This window comes from Rhamphochromis longiceps, linkage group LG3, assembly GCF_057381845.1.
Source record: "Rhamphochromis longiceps isolate RC_006_pf linkage group LG3, R_longiceps_female_GT1.1, whole genome shotgun sequence".
In the NCBI taxonomy this organism is placed as follows: domain Eukaryota; kingdom Metazoa; phylum Chordata; class Actinopteri; order Cichliformes; family Cichlidae; genus Rhamphochromis; species Rhamphochromis longiceps.
The window spans coordinates 58202119-58221078 of NC_140559.1; the positions used below are offsets into that span (position 1 = coordinate 58202119).

At 40.6% G+C, this 18960-nt stretch overlaps 1 protein-coding gene across 1 annotated transcript in view; it reads left to right on the forward strand.

The window, feature by feature from the left end:
• Window positions 1-18960, forward strand: part of tbc1d14 (TBC1 domain family, member 14) — a 45520-nt gene that overhangs the window by 22144 nt on the left and 4416 nt on the right. The window contains exons 4-12 of the mRNA XM_085400482.1: window positions 7134-7258; window positions 8944-9026; window positions 9197-9314; window positions 10352-10458; window positions 11864-11944; window positions 12034-12122; window positions 12359-12430; window positions 15482-15610; window positions 16074-16183. Coding sequence (XP_085256608.1) covers window positions 7134-7258; window positions 8944-9026; window positions 9197-9314; window positions 10352-10458; window positions 11864-11944; window positions 12034-12122; window positions 12359-12430; window positions 15482-15610; window positions 16074-16183 — 914 coding nt within the window. The remainder of the gene's footprint in view (window positions 1-7133; window positions 7259-8943; window positions 9027-9196; window positions 9315-10351; window positions 10459-11863; window positions 11945-12033; window positions 12123-12358; window positions 12431-15481; window positions 15611-16073; window positions 16184-18960) is intronic.

Consider the following 18960-nt stretch of genomic DNA (forward strand, 5'->3'; position numbering starts at 1 on the left):
TGCTGATTTGCTGACACACACGCAGCAGCGGCACTGACAGACTAGAGTGGATCAGTGTAGCGTCACCGCTCCAAGTGAGGGACACTGAGAGAGTGGGGGGAGGAAACAGGGTATCATGGTGCTGTATCATCTTGTAATGCGGGGTGTGTTGCTCTGTCAGCAGCCCTTCTTTTTCACCTCCTGGGTTTCCTGTTGCCAGGAGTGAGCCCTGTGGAGCAGCAATGATGCTAGGCTAGGGTTTTCAAGACGAACCCCCACCGGAGGACTGGCTGTCTGTACAGAACCGCAGCGTTCATGGTGAGTGAGCAGCTGCATTGTGAGTGTGATGACCCACTGTCTCTCGCCTTGTCTGGCAGAATCAGAGGACACTGGTAGTCAGAGGTTGAAAGAGAAGCAGCACAGGAAAAGGACATCTCGGGTATCCTGTAATAGCCTCTTTCAGGCTATTCCATAATAGCCGTAGCTTTGTGCTTTGTGTTGGGGAGCAGGGTGATGATTGCTGGAATGTCTCTAAAAAGATAATGTCTGGTTTTTGGATGTGTTGATGGTTGGTTGGCCAGCTAGGGGACAGAGCATCGCCACTGCATGGAACCTGACCTGTAGCCCTTTACCAAGTATTACCAAAGTATGTGTAGCAGTGTGGAAGTAGCATTGTCTTTTTTAATTGTAGGGACATCCAAGGGATTTCCTCCTGCTGTCACCACTGATGCAGTTAAAAAGAAACAGCTCATCTAAGACGTCTTATTGGAGTGTTTGATGCCAGTATTCAGTTCTATGTTTTTGTCTAGATATTGTTCACTTTCTGCCAGATCATTACAGACTCCTCCTCAGCTCCCCTGTGAGAACTGTTATTAATGTGTCAGCTGTCCTGTGCCAAAGACACTACATGCAGTTGGAATCCTTGTTTGAAAGCAATTCAGAAACATTTAATTACTCCAACATGAGTAAGGTCACGTGTCATAGATGATATAAATAAGCAAATGGGATAATGACAATGATGGTTGGCATTAAAAACAAAGTGACATTGTGGTTCTTGATTGTTCCTGATTTAACCTTGATTTTTTTTTTTCACCACCACAAACCTTTTAATCTGTAGGTTAATAAAAACTCAATCTGGTACTCACGCAGAATCATCCTATTGACAAACTTCTACTGACAGAAGATGAAAAAGGAGTAAAATGTTTATTTTTGTTTTTTTGTTAGGTCAAGTTTGTTTTTGTTACGCAACCAAACGTAACAGGCAGAATTTCATGTTGCTTGTGTGTCTACTATTTACATTATGGTGTTCTCATATACCAGACGTTGGTCACAACATAATAGGAGTCCATAGCAAACATTGTCAAAAAGTACCTTTTAAGTGTTAAGTACAGAACGTACAGTCTAAGGAGCTTGGAAAGAAAAGCATCTGGACTTTAAGTTTCCTTGAAGACGTTCACCTATCATCTGAGAAACTTCATCAGTTCTAAGAGTAATTGGTGGAGAGTCCCAGATTTTAAGCCCTATGGGGGTGTCCCCAAGACCAAACAGCCACTTCATAAGTGCATGGCACAACATAGAAGAGCCACCTCCACGGGACAAGACTCGGCTGCCCATCTGCATCTAAAGGACATTCACTCTTTTGAGGATACCAATGTTCACATTTTTGACACAGAAGACAGATGGTTTAAAATGGAGTGAAAGAAGCCATCTATGTCCACTGTGAACAACCATCTTTGAACAGAGGGTGGGGGCTTAAGACACCAACTGTCTGCCATCTATAATCCAGTTTTGAGATCCCTTCCCAGAGGCCTTAACACTCACTCAGATCCTGGGCTATGTGACCATTTGAAATCACATAAGGTTGGGCTAGGTTTCACAATGAGTTCACATGAAACATTAGTGGATTGTGACCTACACCATTTTTCACATGACACTCTAAGGGGGCACTCCCATAGGGCTTAAAATCTGGGACTCTCCGCCAGTTGTTGTTAATAATAATAATAATAATAATAATAATAATAATAATAATAATAATAATGATGGATTGCATTTATATAGTGCTTTTCTAGGCACCCAAAGCACTTTACAATTCTACTATTCATTCAATCTCACACACTGGTGCAGGCAGTTGTAGCCACAGCTGCCCTGGGGCAGACTGACAGAAGTGAGGCTGCCATATTGTGCCATCAGCCCCTCTAACCTACCACCTACTGGTGTTGGCCAAAGTGTCTTGCCCAAGGAAACAACGACCAGGACAGAGAGAGCTGGGGATCGAACCGGCAACCCCCTGAACCACGGTAGCCCCACGGTTGCTCTTAGAACTGAAGAAGCTTCTCAGATGAGGGGTGAAACGTCTTCCAGGAAACTTGCAGAAGTCCAGACTCCTTTATTTCCAACCTCCTTAGATTATGATGACCTGGATGAGTGAGAACCTTCAGACATACACTATTGGAGAGACAACCCCAATAGCTGTGAAATCCTCTGTGAAAAGGCAACATTAGGAAAGAATTTTACCAGGAAGAGACCTTCAGCAGAATTTACTACCTTTCTGATTAGATAACCTGTAAATTGACACACACCCCTACCTTCCTACATAACAAATGATAGAAAATCAATTAGTATTTTACTCTGTTGTATGCTTGTTGATGCCTTAAGCAGCATTTGGTGAAAAGCTGAGTTTGGCGACAAGGATAAGCAGACTGAGGTCTCCTCTCAGCTCCCAGCTTGCATTATTAGAAAGCCCTGTGGTGTTTTTCTGAGGATTTGATGCAGAGGCTATGCTCTTTGACACTGTAGGAGGACAGTTTTACAACCAGGAGTGAAATTAACCTCTTCTCAAGCAGAATTTCATTTGACTTTGAACACATATTACTGACTGACCAAATGCGAATCATTAAAGAAAATATCCTGAGGTCATCATCACAGAGCAGCTTCCTCACGTCTATAGCTTTAAATCGGAAAGACTGTGCCAGCCAGGCACCCAGAGAGCTCTTACATCACTACCAGGAAATTGGAGAACTTTACTGAAAGCCATAGTGACAAAGCAGGTTGCCTTGGCTGTAGGTTATCATGGGATCCAATTGCTATTGCAGCTAACGGGTATAACAGATGACAGATTGCCTTTATTCCCAGCGCTGAGTCTCTAAGAAATATAGCACGTTTTACAAGTGTTATTTACAGCTTTGTTCCTGTACCAGGATGACAAATGAATTGGATTTTACTATATCTTTCCACATGAAACAGTATGAAACATCAGGAGGCGTGGCACAGTCCGATAAAGCTCTGTTATTTGATTAGTGGTAAGCAGAGGGAAACTGGGGAAGAGATCTTTGATCACCTTTGCATATGAGCAGTTTGAAATCAAGCTGTATGCATCAAGCTTTCAGTATCCAAAACAAGGGCAATAAACATCAGGGTGTAGTTTTTTGTTTTTGTAAAGCAGAAGCTTTTTGTGTTGCAAAACAAGAAAACAAATGTGTTGCATTTATAATAGTGACAGAACCACAGGAGGAAGAGTTGGTAAAGTAATGTTTCATCCTTTCTGCTCATGCTTCGTCAGCTTAAGTGTTGATTAACTTGTAGCACTACCTGTGAGGTAACAGAGGAATGTGGAGTAGTGTGCCACAAAAGGTTTATTGTAATTATCTGAACATCGCTTGGATGAGTGAAGTATTTCTCCCAGATGAACAGAATAAACTTTCTAGGATTTCCTTATCTGGATGGTTGAGGATGCATCAAGACTTGGAATAGTTGGGTTACCGTTTTACTGGATTTTGTTTCATTGTCACAATGGCACAATAGCTCTTCGGCCTCACCTCCCAGATGATCACTTCAATTCACTTCAGCTTTAAGTTCAAATAAATTTTATTTATATAGTGCCAACACACAACATTCACCCCAAGGTACTTTTTATTGTAAGGTAAAGAATAATTTTGCAGTAAGTTTACAATAATAGGGAGAAAATCCCAACATTCACATCATTTCCTTTGAGAAAGCGCATGGTGATAGCAGGATATAAAAACTCCCTTGGATTTAACAGGGAGCCATGAAGAGAATCCAGGATTGGAGCCATGTCTCATCTTTTTTTTTTTTCTTTCTTTTTTTTAAATAACCTCATTAACTTTACATATTTTTCTACCTCGGGCACTTTAATACTGCACCAACACCTTCTCATCAGCACCTCAGCACTGCCACTCACACATCCTTTCTTCTTTAGTTTCACGTTGGTGCGTGTACCTGCTCTGCTGCTGAACAGATGCCAGGTTGAACAGATGCCTACTCCTCTTCAAAATCTGCTCTTCCTCCCCCTCTCTGCAGTATCCATTGATTTTCAGGCAGCACATCTCTAACCTTTTTCTTTGACCTGCAGCTGCTTGAGTACACATCATGTTTAATAAGCCATGCAGCAGCACATGACTGTTATTTCTTTATTAAGCAATTAAACCACTATGGTTGACCAGAAAAACCTGGTTAACAGAGACTTTACTATTCTAAGTTCAGTGAACAACCTGAGGATTTCATTGGAAGCATGTTTGGGAAGACTCCTAGGAGAAATATCTGACTGACAGCTAAATACTTTAAATAGCTGCTGGAATCAAAGGTGGGTGGATTAATATGACTGAATATAAATCTGTGAGTCAAGAAACCAAAACAATGAAACAGAAGATTGAAGATAAATTAGCCAGTTCGGGAGATCAGTGATCTTCAGTATGGTGCAGTTAAAGAACAGTCAAGCACAGAGTAAGTGAAAGACAGACAGATGCAAAGCAGATGAAAGAGGATATGGACAGCAACTACAGGCAAAGCAGACAGAAGTACACACAAATGGCACTGCTAAATAACCTTCTGTGTAGTACTCTCCTCTCTAACTTTCCTCAGTCACTTACAGTAGCAGAATTTTCCTCTTCCACACTACAAGCTTAGCTCATCTTATCTCCCTCCATCATGTGCATGTTTCTGTTTCAATCACCTTCACATGATACCTTAAACTCTAAAACTAGTGTTGTGTTTTATTGGTTTGTTATTTCTCTTCCATTTATTTTCACATAAGTATCTTTCCTCATGTGTTTGTTACCACTCCCCCCCCCCTTAACAGTACTTCTTTCTTTGTGACTGGGGAAAAACACAATTTCTGTGACTGCTTTGTTGTGTACTTTACTACTTTCGTCTGCACTCCATCCAGCACTGGCTCCTGATCCAATATCAGGTCATTCACTCACCTGAATCTTAAAAGACAAGCATATCTGATCTATTTCAGCTTTATTACACTTGATAACTTACTAGTTTACACTTGACCTTTATGTTAAGCTAGCTTTTTTCTAGATATAGGATATTGGTGGATTTAAACAGTCTTGCAGTGCTTTTATTTTTTATTTTTAAGTTCATGTTAGGGCAATTGTGGCTCAAGAGTTGCCAGTTCGTCTTGTAATCAGAAGGTTGCCGGTTCGAGCCCCGGCTCGGACAGTCTCGGCCGTTGTGTCCTTGGGCAAGACACTTCACCCGTTGCCTACTGGTGGTGGTCAGAGGGCTCGGTGGCGCCAGTGTCCGGCAGCCTCACCTCTGTCAGTGCGCCCCAGGGTGGCTGTGGCTACAATGTAGCTGCCATCACCAGTGTGTGACTGTGTGAATGGGTGGATGACTGAATGTAGTGTAAAGCATTTTGGGGTCCTTAGTAAAGCGCTATACAAATACAGGCCATTTACCATTTAGTCCATTTAGGTACCCTACACTTCACAGGTAGTTACTTCAATCATGTGCCTCAAAACTGAGAAACATTTAACACAGGAAGTGCACACTAATTTCACCCTTTTTTCTTAAAGGTTTTTGTAAATATTAGGTGAACATCGCATTTAGTATTACATAGTGAATTTTTTGTACACTGCTTTTGTAATGCTGCTGCATTATCCCCCTAAACAACTAAACAACAGGTGTCACCGTTCACACAAAGTGACTGACTCAGTGGTGGTGTAGGAGGAGTAGTAGTAGTAGAAAGTCTCAGCTTTAGTCTGTTGCAGCATCTCCCATATCATTAAAATTGTAGCTAAAAATTGGTGTGATCCTACATGCCATGTCTTCCACCTGGCTGTGATGGCGCTGGCTGCTGCATCACCTGTGTGAGGGGAGGAGGGGAGGGGGCGGACACCTCCCAAAAAACAGAAAGGTGTGAGACTGCCTGACACCAAAGCGTGGTGCAGAGTATGACAAGCATATTGGTGCCCCACCCCCCCACCTCAAGGAAAAATTAGGTCCAATTACCTTTATTTACTCACCCCACCCCCAACACCAATTGAGAGCAGGTGCAACAGACACAAACACAAAGAAATTAATGACACTGGCTGCATTACAAAAGTCATGAATGCACTTGTGCACACACAGTCCTGTTGAGGGAATAGATTTTCCGACTGTGTGTGTGTGTGTGTGTGTGTGTGTGTGTGTGTGTGTGTGTGTGTGTGTGTCCCATTGGTGGTATTGTGTTGTTGATTGCTTGCAGATCTCAGCCTGCATTATTAACCAACACTACACACTGGAGGCCATTTTGGTCACACTTGGGGTGTTTCTGCACTCATATTGCACTCACCCCATTTATAGCTTCCTAATTGATTAGCAGCACACCATGAGATCTATGACAGGCCTTCTCTGAATGACACACACACACACACACACACACACACACACACACACACACACCCTGTGAGTCAGCTGACGGTTGGTCTTGTGTGTAGTGTGGTCTTAGCTGTAATGACTGCCTGTCACATGGTGCTCTCTTCCTAAAAGTCCTGTATCACATTCCCAGTAGTGAAGCAGAAGCAACAGACTCGTTAAACAGCAGCTGGCAAATGTTCAGAGGCCATGTCAAGTTAACGTCATACAAATACAGAATAGTAGTCATCTCTTCTTTTATCAACTTTTTTCCCTCCATTATTAACCGGTCTGCATCAAGCTACAGCATGAACTGAGGCCTCCTGTGACCTTTGTTAGTGCTCTACCTTGTTCTGTTCTTCACTTCAGTTTAAATGCTGCAGATCTTAATGTGTGAAACTAAATATAGACCAAATGAAACTGACCTCAAAAGCAAGTTGGTTTCCCTGTGACACAGTTACACTGTTACTTTCATGTTTCTATGTCTAAATTTTCAATTTTTTTGTTGATGTCAGGAATATGAAACAAAGAGTGGCAGAGCTGGATCTGGCAACCCAACATCTCCGAGGCAGAGTGTGAGGAAAAACCTGGATTTTGAGCCTCTCTCCACCACTGCGCTGATACTAGAAGACAGACCTGCGTATGTAAACACAAACGGCGCAGTCACATTTTTCTTTCCCTCTCACTGTCAGCTGAGTTTGCTTATCAGACATAAAAGCCAATCTCCTTCTTCCTCTCATTTCTTATCAGTTCTCCTTCCCCTGCCAGGTCGTTAGGCTCTGTTCTGCATTGTTTCAGCTCTCACTGTTTCCCCGCTTGTATCGCAGATGGTAAAAGAGACGTGCTGCTGAAAGTTTAATGGCCCTCGCTGAGCTTGGTTTCATTACCCTCCCTTTTGTAATTTTTTTTTATTTTCTTTAGTATGTTGTAATGTTTTTGCATTCAGGCAGACAGACATGCCGAGCAACATCTTTGAATACTGCTGCTTAGCCATGAGCTAAGTGTATGAAAACGTATTCAGACACATTTCCTCTGTGAACACCAGGAAGTTTATTTTGACACCATGAATGGCAGAACTGCATTCAGCTGCTGCTCCCTTTGTGGCATGCAGCCTCTCATGTGTCTGCACACAAGCTCTGAACCTGCAAGAAAAGTGCAAATGATGTGTTTTATAACAAATGTGACTAAACATAGCATATATATTTTAACATTTATTTTGCTGTTAACAAAGATGGATTTATTTTAGCATTGTTACGAATGTTGTTTTTCACATTGCAATTTAATAATTGAATACGTTTGAATTTAATGCCGTTTGTATTTATGTTTATTGTCACAGTTGATAAGAGTATAACAAATATAGTCTGATGACTTTGGCACATATGTATATAGCATTTTATACACTGTTGAAAAAAAAATTAAAGGAACACTTTTTAATCGGAGTATAGGATCATGTCACTTAAGTAGCAGAGCTGCTTAATCAGTTTCGGCTGTGCTATTCGTCTCTCCCTGAGCCTGGTTCTGCTGGAGGTTTCTTCCTGTTAAAAGGGAGTTTTTCTTCCCCACTATCGCCAAGTTGGGGGCTTTTCTGTATGATTGTATCCTCTATCATACATTATAGAGCACGTTGACGCGACTGTTGTTGTGATTTCGTGTTATATGAGTAACAGTGAATTGATCTGCTTGAACTTCATGAAAGCCGTCCAAATAATGAAAGTTGTGTTGCACATTGTTAACCATATACACAGTTTTGATACGTTTTTTTTGCCATGCAGAAGACTCAAAGCAAGATAGTGGAAAGGAAAACAATCTGCACTGTAATGATTGTAAATGTTCCTTTAGTTCATTGTGTTTTCTTTTCTTTTCTCAAGGTCCGTTGTAGTACGTGCTGTGGAGTGTTTTCTTTATCAGTTAGATGTTTATGTTCCTCCTTTATGTTCTTTCCCTGAGCCTATTCCGAGTCCTTATTCCAAGAATAAACTTTGTTGCCAGGGGCTGATATATAAAGGCAAAGGTGTTGAGAAAATTTAAATGCTTATTGATTTTAACCAGCAACTAGCACGACATCAGCCAAGTGATTTAGAAAGACTGGAAAAGATGAAAAAAAAAGAAAAAAGGGTTATCTAATGTTTGTAGCATGTTAAAGAGGCAGTAAGTTGAATTTACTGGAATATAAGCAGCTGTGTTCACTCCATAAACACATGCAGCTTCCTGTCCTGATGTTCTTTTTATACACTCCAAGATTGCTCAGCATGAGTAATGCAAGAGCACATAGTTGCTAACCGTGTGTGTGTGTGTGTGTGTGTGTGTTTGCATTTGCATGTGCAGTAACCTGCCTGCCAAGCCAGCTGAGGAGGCACAGAAACACAGGCAGCAGTATGAAGAGATGGTGGCCCAGGTTAAGAAGAGGGGTGAGTTCAGTGGAGTGAACTGAGGCTGCAGCTTCAGCATCAATGTTGCTTTCTTTTTTTTTTGTCCTCCAGCCTGGCACACTACACAATAGTTCAGACTCTTATTTCTGTCCAGTCTGTTGTCCGCTCCTCTCTTTCCCATGTAATTTTATGTTTAATGACTTCTGCAGAGTTAAAAGAAGCTCAGAGGAGGAAGAAGCAGCTGGAGGATCGATGCAAGCTTGAAGAGAGCATTGGCACAGCAGCTCAGACCTGGAACCAAGACATCCTGCCTAATTGGAGTACAGTGTGAGTACAAAAAAGACTCTGGTTTGAATTATAACATATTTAACAATAACAAAGCTCATTGCTTTGCTTCGGTATATTCAGTTGTGCAGTTAGCTTCCATCCCAACAGCTAGAGTCACAACAACAAAAATGCCGTATCAGTGTTTAGCATTTGTGTTTAGGTGGCTACGAAGGTTAAGCCTGATGTTGGTCCTCGCTGCATGTTACACTGCGGGATTACATGGAGCTTTACTGCCGTTTTATTCTCAGTTTAATGCAGAACTTGCAAAATGTGCAACATGCTCAATGTGCAGTATTCCTTGGTCAACATGTACAGTATTCAGGGTTTGTACAGGTGCTTGAAAATGCTTGAATTTGACCCTGAAAAGAGCCTGACTATAGGAGTGTACATGTTGGAAGAACACGCAATAGTGTTGTTGACTTTGGACTTGAATTTTTAATAAAAAACACAGAAGTACAAGTCAGAGAAAATAATGACCAACAAATTCAACTCGCTATTCCTTTATTACCACATAGACAGTTTTACTTCTCTGCCTGCTTAAAAGTTTACTGAATCTTCAATATTTGATCCTTCTTGGGAGCATTTAGTACACTGCTGCTGTTGGCCAGCACTGCAGGGCGGAAATGCAGTATGCAGACATAAGAATATAACAAGACATAACTTGTTGTGGCGGTTAAGCTGGAAAAACACGTTCAAACCAGTGTGGTCATCTCAGGTAATCTTCATAAAAGTACCAGGCTCCTCCTGCAGGTGTACTCCTTGATTAATATGTGACTAATTCACTTCACACTACCAAACATCGCTACAGTACTGCTGCCAGATCGTTCCTTTAGTCTATTGTATCTTTATTACTACAACAATACAAACAGAAGACAGTATAGATGGTGTTAGACTGAAGGAAAGTGTTTTTCTTGCTTTCGAATCAGTGGTTTGCCAATTAGGTTATTGTTAACCTATGGCCCACTCTATAAAACATTTTTATCATAGACTCTGATGTGCTTAACATTTTTTTCCCCTCTAATCCCCCACTGCTACAGGTGTACATCTCGACGAGTGAGGGACCTCTGGTGGCAGGGCATCCCCCCCAGTGTCAGAGGGAAAGTGTGGAGCCTGGCTGTGGGCAACGATCTCAACATAACACACGGTACGTGGGAATGAGTGTGTGTGTGTTTTCTCAAGTTAAAAGATCTGTTAGCAGGCCAAACCTTAACCTAAAAACTGCCAGCTGGGTTAACTTAACCTAGCCCTGAATTATGTCTGCAACTTAAAATGTAACAGTTTCTTTAATGCGAGCGTTTTGATGCTCAAAAGTTGGTGTTCTTCTCATTGGGTGATTGCAAAAACACACATCCCCACAAAATAAGTAATAAAAGCACACACACACACACGCAGATGGGTGCACCAATTTGTCTCAGTGTTTGTAGTTGAATGTGTGGCAGTGAGATGGATAGAAGAGGAAGGAAGAGCGTGTCCATTAAGGAGCACGGTCCAATAATTCCCCCAGTACACGAGAGAATGTGCAGCATTTCAATGACTTCGCTGATCCTGCACAGACGACACACACACACACACACACACACACACACTACCCTCATCTTCCTCTTGAGAATGGAGTACAAACTGAAATTGGCATTCCTTAGACTGTGTGTTTGTGTGCATGCATGCTCAAATGTGTGTGTGTGTGTGTGTGTGTGTGCTCCTCAGCACCCTCAAGGCTGCTTGCAGATAAGCACTCTCTCTGACTGCTGAGCTGGTCTGCTCCACTTTGTGCTATTCATCGTTTTAACTGGAGCTACACTATCCTACACATCAAAACACAGACTGCAGTCACACACACACTCGTGGAGTTTTCAGTCCCTTTAAAGTAGCTGCATGGGCAGCTCAGTGACAGCACTCCCTCACTTTCACAGAAGCATTTTTATTATTGATGCTAATGCTACTACTAATGTCTTTGACTGGCTTGCAGATGAGTAATATAGCAGAGTAATAATCTGTCTTTAATGATTAGAGAAATTGTTCACTTGTCATAACGTGCAATTATTTACAGCAGCTTTAAATAAATATCAGCTGTTTTAAAACTCCGAGTTAACTTCACTAATCGGTTCCTCCAAACCATCAACGTCTCTATTAGACCAATCACCCGACAGGCTGCTTAAAGTCCTAGCATCAACTAATGCTTCAATCTGTCTTTAACGAGCTGCATACCACAGGCTAACCGATCATCAGCTTAACCTCTTCCTCCTACAAGCAGCTTGTTGTAGTTCAGATTTGACTCGAGCACTAGTGTAAATCTCCACGTCTCCTCTCTGAACGCTCAATATTAAATCTAGCATCTGAGCACCAGAGGGCAGCAGCAGTTCAAAGGAAAGGCTGCACAGCAGTGCAGTCTTCTGTAATTGGGGGACATGTTTTCTTCAGTCACCTTCACTGTTTGCTGATGCGAGTGCTTTCTGTCCATTTATCACGTTCACATTTCAGTCTTCAAACTTGTGCGTCCCTCCAATCTCTCACATTAACTTCACTGTGCTGCTGTTTGTGTGTCTGTGCAGAGTTGTATAACATCTGTCTGTCCCGGGCCAAGGAGAAGTGGAAGAGCACAGCGACACTCTTCACCGAGACTGAAAGTGAAGGTGGAGTTTCTAAAGAAACTTCTTTAATTTTATAATAATACTCATATTTTTCCAGTTTGTTTTTTTTAATGTGCTGAAATGTCTTGCAGATGTTGGTTCCTCAGACAGAGAGTCAAGTCTCGAGCTCATCAAGCTGGACATCTCAAGAACTTTCCCACAACTGTGCATCTTCCAGAAGGTCAGTGAGAGAGAATTAGAATAACGTTTCAGCACGATGTGGGTAATGGGATGCACCGAAGGAAAACGTGACTAAACTGAGCAAGACATGAAAGGAACGTCTTGCTTATTTTTGTAAAAAAATATTTGTATGATTGAAACAGGTTTTGAAAGCTTATAAATGTAAAAAGGTGTGTGTACGTTGTGCGTTTTTGGACTCATTGTTCCATTGTTTTGTTTTTCTTTGTACGTCATCAGGGTGGGCCCTATCACGACGTGCTGCACAGCATTCTGGGAGCATACACTTGTTACAGGCCTGATGTTGGCTATGTAAGTCACACATGCTTAACCAATATTACATCATGTTGTGATACTCACACCTGTGACTGGGGCATGTTACAGCTTCATGTTTAGGACAAAAACACAAAGTGCCACATGAATATCTCAAGTATAGAAAATATTGTTTAGTCATGAGATTCTTACATCTACTGGCGCTGAAATTTAGATTGATTTTTAGAGACCATAAAGAGTTTATTCATCTATATGCTCTTATTTAACAAACGAACAAATAAAACAATTTCTGTTTAATACATTTGTTCAGGTAGTAGATAAAACGGGTCATTTTTACACCACAAATATAAGTCTTGTTCCCTTGGAGTCGCTCCACGACTTTGTCTTCTTGAAACTAAAGTGACTGTTCTTGGAAATTTTAAGTGAACTTTGAGATATTGCACCTTGCAGCTCATTGTGTATTATGAAGGTTAAACAGACTTTGATCTCCCACACAACACCTACAGTAGCCTAATATTAGCTTAAAATAAGACGATTCAATTTGCACCAAGTGGGAGGTTGCTGCCACACGCGAGGAGCTGAGTGGGTACTGAATATGAAGTCGGCAACATTTTCTATGCCGGTGTGTGATACAGTTCGATACCTGGGCTCAATGTAAGTGCAGCAAAAAGGGGAAAGCACGGTAATTTACCTCAAAGTCACCAAATGAATAAGAAGACAGACAGATGGGATGACTGTCTGTGAGTACGGTTCTCAAATATTTCACCAGTCTGAAAAACAAAATCCTGCCAGAAATAATAGAATATTTAGGCCCGATTCCTTCTCATTAAGTAAATAAATGCTTTACCTGCTGTGCCATCTTTATCTTCTTACTCTTGGCGCTAAGTATTTCTTTCAAGCACTGATATTTCACTAGGTGTCCTGATATTAAAGCACTTCATACTCATTGGCTTGATTTCATGCATTTTGTCTTTTTCATATCAATTATAAAACAGTTGTGCACAACCTTCTTTAGCTCCATCATATTCTCCAGTATTTTTTCTCAAAAACCTCCCAAAAGCTGCTAATTGATTGTAAGTAAGGAATATATTGCACATGAATTACAGTTATATAAGCTTTGGTGTGGTAGTAGTACCACATGAATAGTCACTCCCCTCAATAGAATGTATTAATAGATGTGGTCTAACATTATAAAACATGACACGTATTAACATACACAGGCTTTTATTTTAATGAAATCATCAGATTCATATAGAGGATGGTCCTGTTAGCAATCTGTGTGAGCGTTTCCACCCAACTAAAGCTCTGTATGAGGAAAATGATGCATTTTCAGATTTATTACATTATGCCATAGGTTTGTTTTTAGTGTAAATAAAGGTGCTTCAGATTTCCAGTAGATACATTTGTTACTGATGCTGAGAGCTGATCTAAAAGGATAACTCTGCGTGTTTGGTATCAATCATACGAAGGACAAATGTAGTTAAGTCTCATTTGATCTGGTTTTCTGTTTGCGATCTTTTTTGGGTTTCAGTTGGGATACATCCATATGTATGCATTTCTTTTTAAGTTTCCTATTTCTGCTTGACTCACTTATGTTCCTTTTTGCAAGCTATGATGAGTAAAATGTAGGATGCTATTTACAGAATGTGGGGCTAGCCAACTGTAGAAAAGGGAGCCCGTGATTAACCTCTGCTGAATTACTTATGAACAAGACCACACGTGAAAATTTACAGAATTTTCTAAGCAAGCAAAAATTACTTGGAAATTTAGAAGGACCCTCAGGACTGAGCATTAATATTAAAAGCAAATAATTTTTCATTTCTGATAGTATTAAATATTACATTTATGATTGGCATTAGTGTGTTTAACAGGTGATGTGCTCAGAGTAATTTCTAGAATTCTCTAAGCAACAGATTCACATTTGTTTGCGCTGTTTTGTCTTTTGTGTTTTTGGGGGGATTTTTTGTGCCTCATCACCAGCAACCAGTCAAAAGATCAGTTCTGTGTGACGTTCACTAACCCTAAAATACCGTGCCCAGGAGATTGGTCAGGGGGTTTCTGCAGCATGTAGGTTCCATTTTAAAGTTAGAAGACCTCAAATATTTTCCTTCCATTCGCTCTTTTCTTCCTTTCAAGGAGACTTTGTATTGAGCCTCAGTGACGCCCTGGATTTCCGACTCTAGTTTCTCACGATGCCCTGATCCTCCCTTGTGATACTTTCATGGTTTACTTGATTCCTAGAAATCAAACTGAATTTTTTGGCTGAAGTTTTATTTATTTTTTAAACTATTATTTAATAAAATGTATGTTTTTGTTCATTCACAGTGTTGGCCTGTTAAAATATCAAACAAACCAAAAATCCATAGGGGGATGTATTCAGATTGATTCTTTATTCATTAAATCATCCAAACCTCCAAACATTGAATTTACAAGACGTGCGCAGGAGCATTAGCAAACAATCTGCACATTTACAAAGTGTGAACCCAGCGAATATTTGGGATAAAGAAGCAACGATCGCAAAGCAGTATTTTTAAAAAGTCACCCGCTACATTTTGTTTATGTTGTCAGTTGTAATGGACCTGACCAACTGTGCTCTCTGTTTTATTGTTTCTCTCAGTATCATCACTGTGTGCTCTTACAGCAAAATTGCTGCATTTGCACTAATGAGCAGTGCTGCTGTGGTTTGCCTTGCTGCTCCTACCCGCAGCCCCATGCTTTTGTCTATAGACAGGTAGAAATGACTGTGACTTCCTGCATTTGACCCCAACCCATGAGCAGCTACACATACACACACTCTCAGTCTGTGTAAGCTGTACGCAGGTTTAGTTCTTTCCATTTCTCCATCAGCATTATCATCTCTCTTCCCAGATTTATTGTCCACACTACTTGTAATACTTGCACATCACTGTCAAAGCGCCTGCACCGATTAATAGTGTCTGACTCAAATGCAAGGTTACCCGTTAATGACTTCCTGCCAGTGTTTCTGTCTAAATATTACAACATTTGACACGTACAAGCTCGCACCGTCACCGGTTTTAGGGTTGCTGTAAGTATTCGCTTGTACTGACTCTGTGTTTGTGTGTTTTTAAGGTGCAGGGAATGTCCTTCATCGCTGCTGTGCTCATCCTGAACCTGGACACAGCCGATGCCTTCATAGCTTTTGCCAACCTGCTCAACAAGCCCTGTCAGATGGCCTTTTTCAGGGTTGACCACAGCCTTGTAAGTAAACAAAGAGCATGGCAAACACGTGCGCGCCCACTTATTTCACACGCAGTACCTATAAATACACATGACTCTGAGCTTTTTTTAAATAAACATATATGTATACATATGTGTTGACTGCAAATCACCTTTTTCCGCCAAGCTCTTTGTTCAGCTGTAAAGTTGAGAACTTAACGGTTTAAAAAAAAAATCTGTTTGACTTAAAACATTTATCAGTAATACCTAATACGTCAGTAAATTCCATTACCTGTTTTACTGAATATAGCAGTGCTAGTGCTGTTATTTCTAACCACATTTATAAACTTGGTAATGTTACTGTCCCATCATCATCTCTACTGTGTTTACACACTTGTCTCCATTTAAACCAAAGTGTCTGTCATTTGTGTCTGACTCACTGAGCAAACTGTAAGTGTGGTTTGGGTTTACTTCTCTCTAAGACCACCTCCTCTCCTCTCCGCAGATGTTGACGTACTTTGCAGCATTTGAAGTGTTCTTTGAAGAAAATCTACCAAAGCTATTTGCACATTTCAAGAAAAACAACTTGACACCTGATATTTATTTAATTGACTGGTGAGTGCTTCCCTGTATTGTGCTATTGCCTCATTTTATTTTATATCTCCTGTTTTGTTTTAACAGTGAACTTGCATCTATTGATGAACATGAATTACTTGGCAGTGTGTCATTTCACTGATGCAGCAAAGCTCTACCGATTCGTCCTCCACCCACATGCACAGTGCACTTTGTACCCCGTCTTGCTGAAAACACGCTACATGCCTTCATCTCGAAACATGACACTTGCCTCACATTCAGTTTGTCATACTTTCAGTGTCAGGTGTGTTTCTGAGAAAACAGGAAAGGGGTTGTATGAGTGGTCACTGCCCATTTGAGGTAGAAATTTGTGTTTGTATCTTCACTTTAACCACATATATGCCACATAACTAGGGCAATAATATCAATCATTTATTTTTATTCACAGACTTCTGACTTTAATATTGTGAATTATTGTGTTTTTTGTTTGTTTGTAATTACACCTAAAACAGCCTTTTAGTTTTATTAAGAGCAGGTGGTAGTCAGCTCGCTTCTAAATCTCTTGAAGCTTGTAACAACATAGAAAGGAGCCTTTTTTCTTTTAAAAAGTGTTTTTGTTTTTTTATTTGCATGCGGAGTAATTCTGCAAATATTTGTGAAAGGATGGGTCGCTCTCAGGAACTCAGTGAATTCAAGCTAGGATGCACCTGTGCTACCAGTCCAGACATTTCCTCACTACTACATATTCCAGTCAGCTGTTAGTGGAATTATAACAAAGCAACTGGGAACTGACAGAAGTGGTAGGCCTTGTAAAATCACAGTGGATGCTGCGGTACAAACGTGAACAACTTCAGCTTCATGGACTGGGTTTCCATGGCTCAGCAGCTGAATCCTTACATCACCAGGCACAGTGCAAAGCGTGGGATGCAGTGGTGTAAAGTAGAGATGGACCGATCCGATATTACGTATCGGTATCGGTCCGATACTGACCTAAATTACTGGATCGGATATCGGAGAAAAATAAAAAATGTAATCCGATCCATTAAATATCACAAAAGCACCTCACAAAACTTGCAACACGCCGTAACTCACCTCAGAACGTTAGCACGTCGGAGCAGTATGCATCACGTGATAGAGCGGCTGTGGCATGCGGGACCTGTCGGTGGTCTGGATAGCATTTGGAGCTTCGCTAGCAACCCGGCATTTCATCTCCGACAAAGTTATCCCCGAGAGAAGTAAAGCAAGTGTGTAAGTCCATCTCTGAATGTTTGTAAAGCATTCCTGCGTTAAGCTTACCAAACGATATATGGAGCGACTGCCTCTCCTGCTGCTACTTCAATCATGAAACTGCTTAATGATCAGCTGATCGGCTTTTCTGTTGCGAGTCCGTCTCTCTTGTTTGTTTATCGCCCACTTTGCACCAGAAAGAGGAAACCAGCGGCTGAACAACAGCAGCACGTTTAAGCTTGATCAGCTGTTGTTAGAATTTATTTAATATTACTTTCTACTCGAGGATCTTTTTCTACGTAGCTGACGGCTGGTAACTGTGCAGGGGCGGATCTAGCAAAGTTTAGCCAGGGGGGCCGATAGGGCATTAACAGGGAAAAGGGGGCACAAAGACATACTTTTCTTTCTTATTCTCATTTAAAATTTCGAGCTTTTAATAAATAATTATCTGACACCCAAAGTTTTAATTTGATGTAAAATGAATAGAAGTCAATTACTGTACATAGTGACTATTAAGTCTAATATATATATACCCTAGTAAGCTATAGTACTTTTTCCTTTGGGAAGGTACCATCTGTGCAGTCTGCAATTTTGTTGAAGAAAGATGTTGAATCTATTTAATATTTCTTGAAAAATAATTGATTTCTGCGCATTTTTTTTCACACTGCATCAAATTAAGGTTGATTACGTTGATTAAGCATCATGAGGTGGAGCGTGAGGGGTGGTTCCCTATTTTTTATTTATTTATTTTTGTTGTTGCTGGGAGTTGGAACCCTATTAGTTAGGTTGCTTAATATTTACGCTAAGTACTCTTTAAAATACCAGAATAGGGAGGATGGTGTAGGTCTAAGTTTATTAGATTGATCAGTATTGCTGAACTATGAAACATTTTTTTTGCATACAGGTATAACAGAATAGCTTTAGTGTAGTTGTTGTTTTAAACTTGAGTATGAACTTATACAAAATACAGCAAGATATTTAAAAAACAGTTTTGTTGATTAAAAAACACTATATCGGATTCATATCTGTATCGGCAGATATCCAAATTTATGATATCGGTATCGGACATAAAAAAGTGGTATCGTGCCATCTCTAGTGTAAAGCACACTGCCACTGGAGCAGTGTGTTCTCTGGAGTGACCAATCACGTTCTGTCTGGCAATCCAAATGATGAGTCTGGGTTTGGTGGTTCCCAGGAGAACGGTACTTGTGTTACTGCACTATATGTCAAGTGTAAAGTTTGGTGTGGGGTTGTTTTACACAAGTTGGGACTGCCCCCTTTGTTCCAGTGAAAGGAACTCTTCATGTTTCAGGATACCAAGACATTTTGGATAATTTCATGCTCCCAACTTTGTGGGAACAGTTTGGGGATGTCCCAGTGCACCTCTGCAAGAATGGACAAAAATAAATGCTTTCCTAAACTTTATGTAAAAGAAGAGTTGAATCTGTTAAAGCTGCTAAGGTTTAGACATCAAATTAAACCTTATGGAATAAAAATGGGATGTCACTTAAGAAGTTCATATGCGTTTGAAGGGAGACGGATGAGTAGTTTTTACTCTATACTGTATCTTTCCTTTGTTTATCTATCAGGAC